The sequence below is a fragment of the Notechis scutatus genome, chromosome 1, assembly GCF_049901735.1.
Source record: "Notechis scutatus isolate UNSWTSFEM ecotype Mainland chromosome 1, rNotScu1.2, whole genome shotgun sequence".
In the NCBI taxonomy this organism is placed as follows: Eukaryota; Metazoa; Chordata; class Lepidosauria; order Squamata; family Elapidae; genus Notechis; species Notechis scutatus.
In genome coordinates this window covers 245,934,611-245,948,749 of record NC_142009.1, presented here as the reverse complement: position 1 = coordinate 245,948,749, position 14,139 = coordinate 245,934,611, and the positions used below count along the sequence as shown (strand labels likewise).

The window sequence follows — 14,139 nt, the reverse complement described above, 5'->3', positions numbered from 1 at the left end:
TAAAATGATTAGCTATGTGGTAACTAAATATTTAACGATAAAAATAGATGAATTATGAGTTGTTTTCTCTTCATATTAAGACCCTTCTGGTCTACAGTAGTTATATCATATTTGAAAGGATATGATTTAAATGATTTAAATTTCTTCTTCTTCTTTAGAGAAGAACTTCTATTAATATTAGGTCTATAAAAGAATCCCCAATTACTTTCTGTTGGTATAACACATTTGAAACCATTCCTGTGTATATATTAAATTCTATATCCTTTCTCCTTCATTTTTCTTTAGGGAAGTTTTATTATCACAATATGCTTTGGCAACTACAGTTGTTATCATGCCCACCCTTTTGACTCATTTTCAAAGATTAATACCAAATCATGAAAATATTTCTCCTTTGGTATATTCTGTGCTATTTTATTGAGTTGTATGTTAATAATTAGTTTAATAATAGTATCTTGGTGGATCAGAGCACTCTATTCTTTGAATTTCCTCTCTGTGGTAATCCATAAAGTCATTTAAAGCAATCTATATTAGTTTTATTCAGAAGCAATCTCCACCAAGGTGATTTCTTTCAGGTTATCATATATAAAACAGCAGTGATGACTATAATAGACTTTATAATCAAGCTCATTATAATGGTAAAAAAACTGAAATAGAAAAAAATGTTTAAGAAGGGCAAAGCAATTCCAATATTTTAAAAACACAAAGTAATGGCATTTCATCTGACAGAAAGGAAAACTTTCTGAAATAAAAGTTGCTCTGCCTGGTTCTGAAAGATGAATAAAGTTCTTAGTATTAGCTTTATGATAAAAACATATTTCATCTGGAGCTAAGAACATTCAAAATACCAACATTTCAAAGAAACAGACTTGGACACACAATGGGCATTCTTGGCATTATCCAGCTTTCCCATAATCTACAAAAAGAGAAATTAATTGAAATTGAAAGGAAAATGGGAAAAGAGCCAATTAAACAGTGTTGCCAGTGGGAAATTCATATTCCAGATAGTGCTGAAGATAGTTTTACTGTAAAATCTATGCAAAAATCCCCACTAGTAACTGTAATTTTATTCATTTTTTGTTAGATTTTTATAATCCTGCTTTATTTATTCTGATCCGAATTATTTTATAAATAAGTCAAGGTGGTGAATGTACATAAGTACTCCTTCCTCCTCACAACAACAACAACCCTGTGAGATGGGTTAGGGTGAGACAAGGTGACTGGCTCAAGGTCCCCCAGCCAGCTCTCATGCCTAAGGCAGGACTAGAACTTGGAATCTTCTGGTTTCTAGGCCGCGACCTTAACCACTATAACAAACTGGCTCTTATTTGGGTTATTTTGTCCATTTTTGCCTCTGGACTTTGTTCAGTTTTAGAGACAGACTTGGCATCATTTAACCTTTCCTACATTTTTTGGTTTTTATTTGCTCCCATTCTATCTATCTATCTATCAGAAACCATCGTAATTACTGAAACTGAGTCTAGAGTTAAATTAAAAATGATTTTAGGCATATAATATTCATTATTTTTGGAGATATTCCATAATCTCCAAATTTCTCTCAGGAATTTGGAAAATTCTTATTGTTAAACTGATGACTGAAAGCAAATCTGGAACAAAAAATATGTCTTCTGCATGTCTATGTATGTGATTATATTTTGCTGAGAGCTCTATCTGAACTTGTGCAGATTCTTAGTAGAAACTAATACAATGTTTGCTTTTCTCATTCATATGTAAACTAAATATGGTAACTGAGAATTATGGACACTGAGAATTGAAACTTTCTGAGGACTTAATTAATTATTTGAAGCAAACATGATTATGTTGGTTGATAAGAAAGTAAACCAGTAATCTATAGCTCTTTAATGCTAGCCAAAATATCAGAAGAGACCTGGCGAGATTTCTATCTCCTTCTCCCTTCTTTTAAATATAACAATTGGATTTACTTACTTCAAGATTCTAAGTTGCCAAATATCAAGATAATTATATGTTGAGTGTTATAGAAATATCCCAATAAATTGATTTTTTATTAACAAAAATGCTTTGTTAACTTTTTACTATTTAAGACTTGTGAAGAACTTAAAAACTTGCATGCTCTTTTGTGACATACTAGCAGTCATGATACTGGTAAGTTGTGACTTTGGATTGTTATTAGTGGCCTTATAATGCTATTTTTCAGTGTAAAAGAGTCTCATTGCATTTTAAATAGATCACTAGAGATGTGCTATGTTCCTTCCTGCTTCAAACACTCTACTATCATCCCAGTGCCAAAGAAGCCCTCCATCAAGGAACTAAATGACTATAGATCAGTTGCTCTAACATCTGTAGTTATGAAAATCTTTGAAAGGCTTGTGCTGTCCCACCTGAAAACCATCACGGATCCGCTGTTAGATCCCATGCAGTTTGCATACCAAGCAAATAGATCGACAGATGATGCTGTTAACATGGCTCTGCATTACATCCTACAACACCTTGAATCTCCAAATACTTACACAAGGGTTCTCTTTGTAGACTTAAATTCAGCATTCAATACCATCATTCCAGACATTCTTCTAAGTGAATTAAACCAACTAGTGGTACCTGAACACACTTGTAAGTGGATCATAAGCTTCCTAACAGATAGGAAGCAGCAGGTGAAGCTAGGCAGAATCACATTTGATACCTGTACAATTAGCACAGGGCCCCCCCAAGGCTGTGTGCTTTCTCCACTTCTCTTCTCTCTATATACCAATGATTGCATCTCAAACGATCCATCTGTTAAAATACTGAAGTTTGCTGATGACACAACAATGATTTCTCTCATTCGAGACAACAATGAATCCACATACAGACAGGAGGTTGTACAACTTACCTCATGGTGTAACTGGAACAATCTGGAACTGAACACACTCAAAAACGTAGAAATGGTGGTAGACTTTAAAAGAAACCCTCCCATACTACCACCTCTTACAATGCGAGACAACACAGTATCAACAGTAGAGACCTTCAAATTTCTAGGTTCTACTATATCACATAACCTAAAATGGACACCTAACATCAAAAATGTCATCAAAAAAGCACAACAAAGAATGTTCTTTCTGCGCCAACTCAGAAAGCTCAAACTGCCCAAGGAGCTGCTGATCCAATTCTATAGAGGAATTATTGAGTCTATCATCTGACCTCTATAACTGTCTGGTTTGGTTCTGCAACCCAACAGGACAGACACAGACTTCAGAGGATAATTAGGACTGCAGAAAAAACAATTACTACCATGCTGCCTTCAATCGAGGACCTGTATACTGCACAAGTCAAAAAGAGGGCTGTGAAAATATTTACAGACCTCTCACATCCTGGAAATAAACTGTTTCAACTCCTTCCCTCAAAACGATGCTATAGAGCATTGCACACCAGAACTATTAGACACAAGGACAGTTTTTTCCCGAAAGCCATCACTCTGCTAAACAAATAATTCCCTCAACACTGTTCAACTATTTACAAAGTCTGCACTACTATTACTGTTAATCTTCTCATCACTCCTTATCATCCATCCCCTCCCACTTGGGACTGTATGACTGTAACTTTGTTGCTTTTATCCTTACAATTTATATTGACTGTTTCCTAGTATGATTTGATTGCTTATTGTACCCTATGACTATCATTAAGTATTGTACCTGATTATTCTTGACTCTTGACCAATGTATCTTTTCTTTTATGTATACTGAAAGCATTTGCACCAAGACAAATTCCTTGTGTGTCCAACCACACTTGGCCAATAAAGAATTCTGTTCTATTCTGTTCTGTTCTGTTCTGTTCTGTTCTGTTCTGTTCCGTTCCGTTCCGTTCTAAAGAGCAATAGAAATATGACAGGCAAACATAGTTTGGTGCATTGGTTAAGGCATCAGGCTTAGAAATTGGGGGACTCTTGAGTTCTAGTCCCTCCTTAGGTATGATTCCAGCTGGGTGATCTTGGGCCAATTCGTATCTTTCAGCCCTAGCAAGGAATGGCAAACCACTTTTAAAACATTGCCAAGAAAAAAGTCTGTAGAGATTTTCAGTCATCAATTTTTGGTTGTCCCAAAGGTGCTTTTTTCAGTAGGCAACTGGACTTTCTTGTTTTTTTCTTTGAAGATATTTTGCTCCAAGAAGCTTCTTCAGGATCCTCTGACAGGATACTTCTATTCCCCACTATCCTGTCAGAGCTGAAGAAGCTTCTTGGATGAGAAGCAAAACATCTTCAAAGAAAAAACAAGAAAGTCCAGTTTCCTCCTGAAAAAGCACCTTTGGCATTGCTAAGAAAACTACAGGGATTGGCCCAGGAATTGTCACTAGTCAAAACTGACTCAGAGGCATCTCCTACTTACCCCGCTGTATTTATACAACATGAGACATGGCATAAAAGGGAACATGAAAGGCAAGGGGGAAAAAGGAAATCAAGCATGATTTCTTATTATTTTATAGCTGTTATAGTGGCTTACTGTAATTTTGATTAGATTTTGATGGTCTTATCATGAACAGCTGGAATGTAAATAGTTCAAAAGTGAACCATCATAGGTATCAGTTGAATTTAAGATGGGCTGAAGAGTGGAGTCAAGGTTAATATGGTGAGCTTTGCACTCTAGATTTTTTCTTTAGCTCACAAGTTCTTATTGGCATTTACTATAGGATTCATGTAATACTGTTTTAAAATATCTACACATTGTTTGAAGAACTAACACATTTTGCCAAGTGCTTGTTTTCTGTGAATCACCATGTATTTAAGAACTGCTGACTGAGATCCAGCTGGAGGAGAGTTGGGGCTGGCAAAGTTTGGAAGTTAGAACAGCTGTAGAGGTTCTGTACAGTAAGTCTGGAGATGCACTGCTTAAGAGAGGCTTACAGTTGTCTGTTCCACTAAAAAAACCATGTACCTACATCAGATGATCACATATGACATTATGACGATAAGCATTGAAAGGGTGTGAAAACAGGGAGGATTTACAATAATTCATCTTGCTTTGTCCATTTATCTCTTCAATTACATTCGCCTCAACTTTTACATGGTCAGAGACAGGCTGTTGTGGCAGAGTTGTGGTACATAAAGGGGTTCAGTATTATTTATTTGTTTATTTAAATATATATTTATATGGCCACCCATTTCATGAGTCGATCACACGTACAACTTAGCACTTCCACAGTATATATTAAGCTTGGTTAATATTAGTTGTTGATTTGATTAATTGTTGGCTTAGCACATTGTGAAAACCTTGCCTATTTTATTGGTTTATGATTCAGGGTATTTTCTGAGTGCATAAAATGGGTAAATTCATAACTAGATTAAGCACGTTGCCTGAATGCAGCCATTCTGCCCATAGGAAACTCTTAATTCCTAATAGAGTCATTTATCTCTAGTCAACCACCTAACAACAGGGGAGGAGGGATGTTTAATGTATATCATAGTTTCATTATAAATGTAAAGGCTTCCCCTATCTAATCATGTACAACTCTAGGGGATAATGCTCATCTCTGTTTCTTAGCTGTGGGAGCCAGCTTTGTCCAAAGTCATTTCCATGGTCAACTTTCATTATAGCAGTTTCATTGCATCCACAAATGTTTTCTTTTAAGAATCTACTATATTTTATTTGCCAATTTTTTCTATTAATGGTATAATTTGTTTAGACAGAAAGATCTAAATCAGAAGAGCAAATTTTGAAAGGTAGAAAGTTCCATAGCACTCTGTCCCACCAAGGTTTGAATGGGGGAGCATTTGACTTTAATGTCCATTGTGATGTTCATCACCCTTCCTTCTTTAATATTTTCCCCTAAACTTTCCACTATTTCTATCTCCCTTTCCCTTTTTCTTAATATGGGCAAACATACATTTTTGTTAGAAAAAAAAAGGTCTGGTTCTTTTTTATATCTGTACAATTTACATCTGAGGAAAGACATCTAGTAGACAATACAGTCTCAGTCCCACAATGCAGTGGTCTCTGACCTTTTAGGCCAGTGGTGTCGAACTCGTGGCGTCATGTCATCATGTGATGTATCATGACTTTTTCTCCCTTTGCTAAACTGCTGGTGGGCGTAGCCAGTACCTGATGCATCCAGCCTGCGGGCTGCAAGTTTGTTTTAGGCAGTAGGGACCAGTTTCATGGAAGACAGTTTTTCCATGGATGGGGGGAGGGGATGGTTTCAGTTAGAACCGTGGTGACACAGTGGTTAGAACACAATACTGCAGGCTAACTCACTGCTCGCTCCAGGAATTCGATCCTGAAGGGCTCAAGATTGACTCAGTCTTCCATCCTTCCGAGGTCCGTAAAATGAGGACCCAGATTGTTGGGGGCAATATGCTGACTCTGTAAACCACTTAGAGAGGGCTGTAAAGCTGTATGAAGCTGTATATAAATCTAAGTGCTATTGCTATTCAATTTTTGCTCCCTCGCCCATTGCTCACCTCCAGCTTTGCAGACTGGTTCCTAACAGGCCAGGGGCTGGTATTGTTCAGGGGATTGGGGACCCCTGCTATAATGTATCTATTGCATTTATCATTAGTTGGAAACAGTTTCTTTGCCAATATTCAGATCCAGTTTTCAATCAGACCCATCTTTCAGCAAAGTTGCAAAAGAAGGCTTGCTTTGTAGAATGATTTAACTAATGTATGGTTGTTTGGAGATCCGTAACTTTCTTGTACACCTATAGATTATGGGGCTGTATTCCAGCATTACTTCCAGAGAGTTATCAGTTGTTCGTTTTAGAATGTATCTAGGCAGCTAAAACTCACCATCTGTTTTCTGATTTTGTGTCTTGCTGTCACTCTTGTGTCAGTACATCTATCTTTCTAAAGAGGCTGTGAATTATTCAGGTCTGTCTGCAACCTTACACTAGGAGCCCTGTATTAGAAACTGCCTGTGAAGTAAGTTGTTTATTTCCAGATCTGGTCCTTTTATGAGGGCCAAAGTAGGAGAAATTCTTTAACTGCAGCATGAAATTCCTTCTCCCAGATTAAAACTGTGTCTTCATATAAATATAAGGAATGCAGTTGTTATGTCTCATTTTTCACTCTTGCCTCGTATTACTGCTTAGTTTTGCTTAGATGCAGCTTTCTATCTACCACGCTTCACAGCCAACAGGATGGGGTATCCTCCATCTGTCCTAAGAGTGTTTCTGTCCTAAGGGGCTGGGTGTATTTTTCAGTATGCTGAAGCAGCACTGCGAGCATGAATAACAGTAATGCTTGAATTACACAGCACTAGATTATAATTTTTCCTCTGAAGCATGCTGATTGTATTACAATAACTTTCTCCCTTACTTTATCCCTATGGCATAGTCATCTACTTCCCGGGGTAGTCAGTCCTTCCCAACTTTACTAGGTTTCCAAAAGGCAATAAAAATCTAGCATTCTAGGAAAGCTTTGTAGATATAATAGTTTAGCCTATCCTCAGGCTGGCAGTCTCACTGGGTGTTAAACAGAGTGATGTGACTTTTCAAATTCCATGTTTGGCATTCTGTATGCTACATAGAGCCCGTGGGAATTAACAAGATAGAAGCCAAAATGCATGAGTAAGTAAATAAATGTCCATATCGACTTTCAAAATTAAAAATAGTGCCTACCTCAATGTGTCTCATAATGCACGTATTTTTTATTCTTTCTTCTAACCATGTGTTCTGTCTCTCAGGCTCTAAAGGTGTCATCTTTATTGATTATACAGCCCAACAAAATGTCCAAATGATAATTTATGCATGTTTACTTCATAATGTCTGAGAACCCTTTACAGTGCAATTCTGGAAAAGGCTTTAAGGGCCACATTCCAATTTTTATGTGGCCAGAGTTAAAGTAGATCAAGAAAGAATAAGCAAGAAAATTCCAAATAAGCAAAGGCATCAAATGTCTCTTGCATCCTTACTCCAAAATAAGCAAAGGATAAGAGACTTCTTAACAGAGAATTAGCTTCTTAAAGAGAATTAAACATATACAATCAGTTCTGAATTGTATTTCCAACTTTCTGGAGCTTCTGAAAATATGTTTTCATTTTTATTTTCCCAATTTCTAGCCATTGTCATATAGTAGATAAACAAAATACCCTCTGAAAAACACATTTATAATTTTTGCCTCATGATGTACAAGAGTATTAGATGTATTAGGTCTGTTTTGATGAGTTTCTACTTCAGCTGCCAAAACCCTATAATCATCTTTTTGTTACTATACTTTGCACCTGTAAACTGACTCCCTTCAAAATCAATTGTGCAACCTCAGTTTATCACCATTATAGATTTTTCTGGCAAGGAGGGAAGACAAAAAATATCAATGTAGAATATTATTATCCCATAACGACTAGGTTGTCATTAAAGCTGATTTGCTGAATAGGCAAATACATCTCTAAACTGTGCTTGATCGAAGCTGGGTGGTGTCTCTATTCCAGACTCTGCAAGTTCCAGTACATTCTATACAACTGCATTCCATCCTTCTGAGATAATAATCAAGGACTGCCAGTGGAAACATTTTGTAGTGCAGCAGCGGCAGTTCAAGCCTTTTAATTAAAACAATCCTAAAATATTGGTTTAGAGGGATGAGCAATAGTATTTAATATACACAAATCATTTGAGATGGCCAAGTTTACAGATGACACTAAATTATTCAGCATTGAAGAACTCCAAAGTGATATATCCAAAATTTTTGAATTAGAGGGGCAATAGCAAAGTTTGGGATAATGTGCATCCCTGAAGGAATAAAATGAAAAAGCTTTTCAGGCATCAGTTAGAAATGCCTGAGAGGCTGTGAGTTCTGGTCCCACGTTAGGCAAAAAGCCATTCAGGTAAGCTTGGGCCAGTCCTTCTTTCTCAGCCCTAGAACAAAAACAGTGGCAAACTTTAAGTCAACATTGACTCAAAAGCATATGTATGTGCATACTCAAACATGTCCATCAAACCCTGAGAGTCTGGGAAAGTTGGTTCATACAAAAATGGCTATAAGACTTGATAACTAGAAATGCATGAAATATTAATCAGTGTTTGTTTTTTTTGTTTTAACTATCTGGTTGTGTCCAGCTCTTGGTAACTTTATAGGCAAGTGCTCTCCAAGTTAATCAATATAGAATCTCTTAATATAGATGCAATATTAAATTGGAACTCCATAAATTGACAACTTGAAATGCATGGCTTAAGATTGAATTTAATGAGGTGATAACTCCTGAGGCAACTGTTTGGTAAACCAGGAACAGATGGCAGAGAACTCCAAGGCTGGGTAAAGAGCACTAAAAGAATACTTTTGAGTAGATTGTGGTATTGTTTGCAACTCAGAGAAAGTGAGTTCATACTTTGATATTGGTGTAGACAAAATAGTTTCTCACTGGAAAAAAATAGTGGCAAAAATTGTGCCCGAAGAAAAAGTGTATATGCATATAGTCAAGGAAATGGTATGAAGTATTTTTGCTGTAGTTTCATAAATGATACATTTTTTTTTGCTTCCATTTAAAGAAGATAATCAGTCAAAAGACAATTATTCATCCCTAAAAAGAATATTTCCCATAAGAAAATGTGCTAGCTGACAGTGCGGAACTGATTGTAGTAATCCCATGTTTGTAGGCTTCTTGAGACGGCATGAAAGGTTAGTGTTTGAATGCATGGCTGTTAAGTTTTTTGTTTATAGATTTTCTGTATATTTCTGGAAATATATAGGAGCCCACATATCTCCAATTTAGCTTGCAAGCAGTCTCTGAATTTCTAAGTATTCCCCAGAATTCCAGAATGAACATTAGTATTTTCATCTGATAGGATACTACATATTAACGAAGTGAAAAACTTTCCAAATAATGTAATCCATTTTCTAATCTAAGAAATGTTGCATATCTTAAATCAAGCCTAAGCCTTTTATTTTTATTGATGATACAAGCTGTTTATTGCTATGGGGGCGGTGGGAGCAATAACCAGATTAGAAGGCTGGATGTGTTAGAAATGTTTCACTGAAAATGCCAGTTTTGCAGAAAATGTTATATCCTTTGATATTCGTAATAATAAAGCGGAGAAAATTAGCTCTACCTGTTCCAGGGCTATCATAACTAATAAATGCAAAACTAGAACATACCTGGCTTTGACAAGTTATTTTAGTGTTTTCTTTTGCAGGGAACCAATAGTTGCAGCAGCTGACTTTTTAGGATTCAGAACAGATATATTTTTCTTTGTGTCAGAATTTCTTACAGCTCTTTGGTGTCCTCTAATGGTTGTCCAGAGTTTTGCAATCCTACTATGATACTGCAATTCTATGTGTGGTGGGTGCTTTATGCCTAATGCTAACTATATCTAATCATTAATACCAGGAAAGATAATTAGGCTAAAAAGAAAGATTTTTTAAAAAAGATGTGGTAATGCCATTACAAATGTTATGTATAATTTATCTCCCATAGTTATACCCAAATAGTCCAAACGGTCATAAATAGCAGTATAATTGTCTATTTATAGGAAGGGATAGAGAGCTTTCATATTTGCAATCCAATACACAGTTATTCTTTAGGAAGTATCACTGAACTCAATAGCGTTTCTGAATCAAGTCTCACATGTCTGGTTCTCTTTAAAACAATTATGTGCTTAATGTGTGTGTGTGCTTTAAATTCATGAACAAAGCTTGAGCTGTAGAGGCTCAGAAAGCAATCTTGTGAAATCTTTTTTTTTTAAAATGCACTGTCTTTCATAGCCAAAATCTACTCCAAGTACTTCCAGCTGCAGTTGAAAGATGAGTCACGCTGGAAGCTGAGGAGGTTTGCTATTAGTCTTTCTCTTAGTTCACATGATTTTTTTTTCTTTAACATTCCTATCTGCTTTTCTTTTCTTGAAAAAAAATTGTAAAGGAGATTCATCCAAGGAAAACCCATATGAGGATGTGGAACTGAAAGCCCGTAATGCAGGCCGAAAATCCCAACAGCTTTCTGAAAGTTCCCTGGATTCTTTGCACAGGATGTGGAGTCCACAGGACAGGAAGTACACAACACCTCCACAGGTAATAATAAATGCACTGCACTGCACTGCACTGCACTGGGTTTTGTTTGAACTGTATGTTGCCGAGTACAGTATTTATTTTCTTCTTGCAAAAAAGATCAGCAACAGGAGAATAGCTAGACAATTTAACCATATAAGTATATTAAACTGAGAAAGGGACATGAGAAAGGAAGGACATTAACATCTTCAATCTAAAATCTTTAATATGTATTAACTTTTTATTTGCTGTTCTTTTTTAAATGCTGGAATAGGATTGTGAAATTGTTAAGTACATAAACTTTTTTTCGATCTTGTAATTCCCAGAATTAGTTATTGAATGCTCTCTACTAAACAAAAGACCAGTGTTTGGTTTTTCATTTTTTTTTGTTTTATATAATTTATATGCAGCCTTCTCTTACTTAATGTACTCTATGAAGTTGTTAAAAATAGCAACTAATAAAATATAATTAGCTTGGGAAATAATAGAATACAGCATAAATTTCCATAATCAGCTGCTTTACTTCTCATCCTCCAAATCTGTTTTTCTACTTTACAATAGCCATTCCAACCTTAAGGATATGTCCCAATATGATATATTTCCAGATAAATTTAACAGAAAACAATAGGATGTACTGTATTTCCAAAGAAATGCCTTCAGTAACCTGGAAGAGTAAAACATTTAACACACAATAACCTATTGTAAAACCATTAAATGTGTATCTGGCCTAACTTCCTGATACTGCTCAGTTTTATATTTCTAAATGTAAATAGACTTTAACGTTCAGCTCCTCTGAAACTGGACAAATGTCACTCAAGAATTGAGGTCTGATGTTTTAAAATGTATACTATATGTGTGAAGGATAGATTGAAGTATATATGAACAATTGATTCTAGCTTTGGAAATTAAAGAGTAATTTATAACAGTATTTCATGAATTTCTATTCAGAAAAAGGTCCCATTGAGTTTGTGGCATTTTTTTCAGGATAGTATATCTCTCATTGCAACTTTAGACTACTTTGTGTGAGTATTTTTTGTATTCCCCATAAAAGAATGTGAGGTGATAGACTAGTTTTGTTAATATTCTATTTGTTATTAAAGCATCAGATATACAATCAAGCAAAATTATAGTAAAAAAGAAACAAAAAGAATCAAACTTCAGCATAACAAAAAATATCTTGTAGATCATTGATTAAACCAGGAATGTTTATTACATCATCAGATTATAGCTTGTAGGTAGTGTAGAAGGAAAGCTGTGTTAGCCAAATCAGAAGGACTCCAATAGCACCTTTTCCAACTAACATATGCTTTTAAGGATAAAACCTTTTATTATGAAAAGGTGCTATCAGACCCTTCCTGATTTTTAGATAGTAGACAAGAAAGCTTGCTAGAGAATACTATAAAACAGCAGTACCATAAGAAGAGCCTATTCAATCAGATGCAAATCCCATTAGTACAGCATGTTTATAATTAAATAAATAAATGAATGGCTTCAAAAATCCATAAGGAAATTGTGGCATATCCTCTCCTGTTTCTTTCAGCTAGTATTCCTGTACATAGTGTATCGACCCTGACATGGGAAGTAATGCACAACTATCATGATAATAACTATCTGTCTCCCTCTTCTTCAAGGGTTTGTTTCAAAAATTCTGTGAAGCAGAATCTGGAACTGTGCCCTAAAACAGCAACTTCTAATTGACCTGTTAATGCCCTATGCAATAGTGCTTGTTTACTTATTTATTTATCTAATTTTTAAAAATTGCAATAGCAATAGTACTTAAATTTATATACTACCACATAGTTCTTTACAGACCTCTCTGGGTGATTTACAATGTCAGTATATTGCCCCCAACAATCTGGGTCCTCCTTTTACCAACTTCAGAAGGATGGAAAGCCAAGTCAAGCCTGTAATACTGAATTCTTACCACTGCGCCACAAACACTTTCTTTCTTTCTTTCTTTCTTTCTTTCTTTCTTTCTTTCTTTCTTTCTTTCTTTCTTTCTTTCTTTCTTTCTTTCTTTCTTTCTTTCTTTCTTTCTTTCTTTCTTTCTTATATTTCTAAACTGTTCATCTTCTTCAGAGACAGGCAATAGAATCTGTGCTTTCAAATCCTAGTATCTAATGGTTTGCTTTACTTCCTGCATTACTTCTTGTTTTATTTCCTGTTGTTGATTCCTCTGTACTTCCGCTCAGTGCAGCCTCATTCCTACAGTACTCCCAAATCTTTATACTAATGCTAAAATGCAATTTTTGATTCCATGTCATTTCTGCTTTAATCTAACAAATTCCTTTTAATGAACATTCACTGACGCTCATTTAAAATATTATTGGAAGTGGACCTAGAATAGAACCAAACACTGTCATGTCATATAGCAGCCTGACTGACAACTCATACAACCAGGAAGTTCTTCATGATGTTCATAGTGAACCTTTTTCCTCATGGATTCTGGTATTGGCCTCTGGAGCAATAAAAAAATAAGTTCACTTTGTCTTCCATTTGACAGTTCTTCAGATATGAGATTGCTATATATCCATGCTTAATAAGCTCTTCTATAAGTTAATGATCCAGAGTTTCTTTCAGGTTTCCTTTCAGAGCTTGATTTTCCAACACTTTACATTTTTGTAGCCATTTTCTGAACCTACTCTAATTTATCTGTACCCATTTTGAACTATGGTGTCCAGAATTGGTTGCAATGTTCCACATGGATCTAATCTCAGCCGAATAGAATGGAACTTTGCAGGATATGGATTCTGGGTCACTGCAAACCAGCAAATAGTGGCATATGCATGGCATATGTAACACTACTATCCCATGAGCTGCACTGGCTGCTGGTGTGTTTCTAGGGGCTAGTTGTCACTTTTAAAGCCTACATGACTTGGGACTGGGTTACTTCACAGACTGTCTTTTTCCAAGAGTTTCTACCCATCCAACTTGATCCAACAGATTGGATCTGCAGATCCCATCTGTCAAAGACTGTTGAGTGGCAGGAACTAGATGAGTTTTCTTTGCTGTAGCCATTGCTTTATGGAATATTCTACCCTCAGAGATTAGAATGGCCCCAATCCTATTGGCTTTTCCACAATGCTTTAAAAACTTGGCTATGTAGTCTGGCCCAGGGCTCAGAATGTGTTAAAGGCCCCGTTACTTAGCTTTAGTATTAGTTGATTAATCATCACAGCTGCTGTTTGTAGGTTTTTTTTTTTAATTTTGTGGGTGTTTTTACT

General features: G+C 35.8%; 1 protein-coding gene across 6 annotated transcripts in view; it reads left to right on the top strand.

The window, feature by feature from the left end:
* Nucleotides 1-14,139, top strand: part of DENND2B (DENN domain containing 2B) — a 153,364-nt gene that overhangs the window by 91,404 nt on the left and 47,821 nt on the right. For all 6 annotated transcript variants that reach the window (XM_026668353.2, XM_087950930.1, XM_087950931.1 and 3 more), the window contains one exon: nt 10,791-10,939. In XM_026668353.2, coding sequence (XP_026524138.1) covers nt 10,791-10,939 — 149 coding nt within the window. The remainder of the gene's footprint in view (nt 1-10,790; nt 10,940-14,139) is intronic.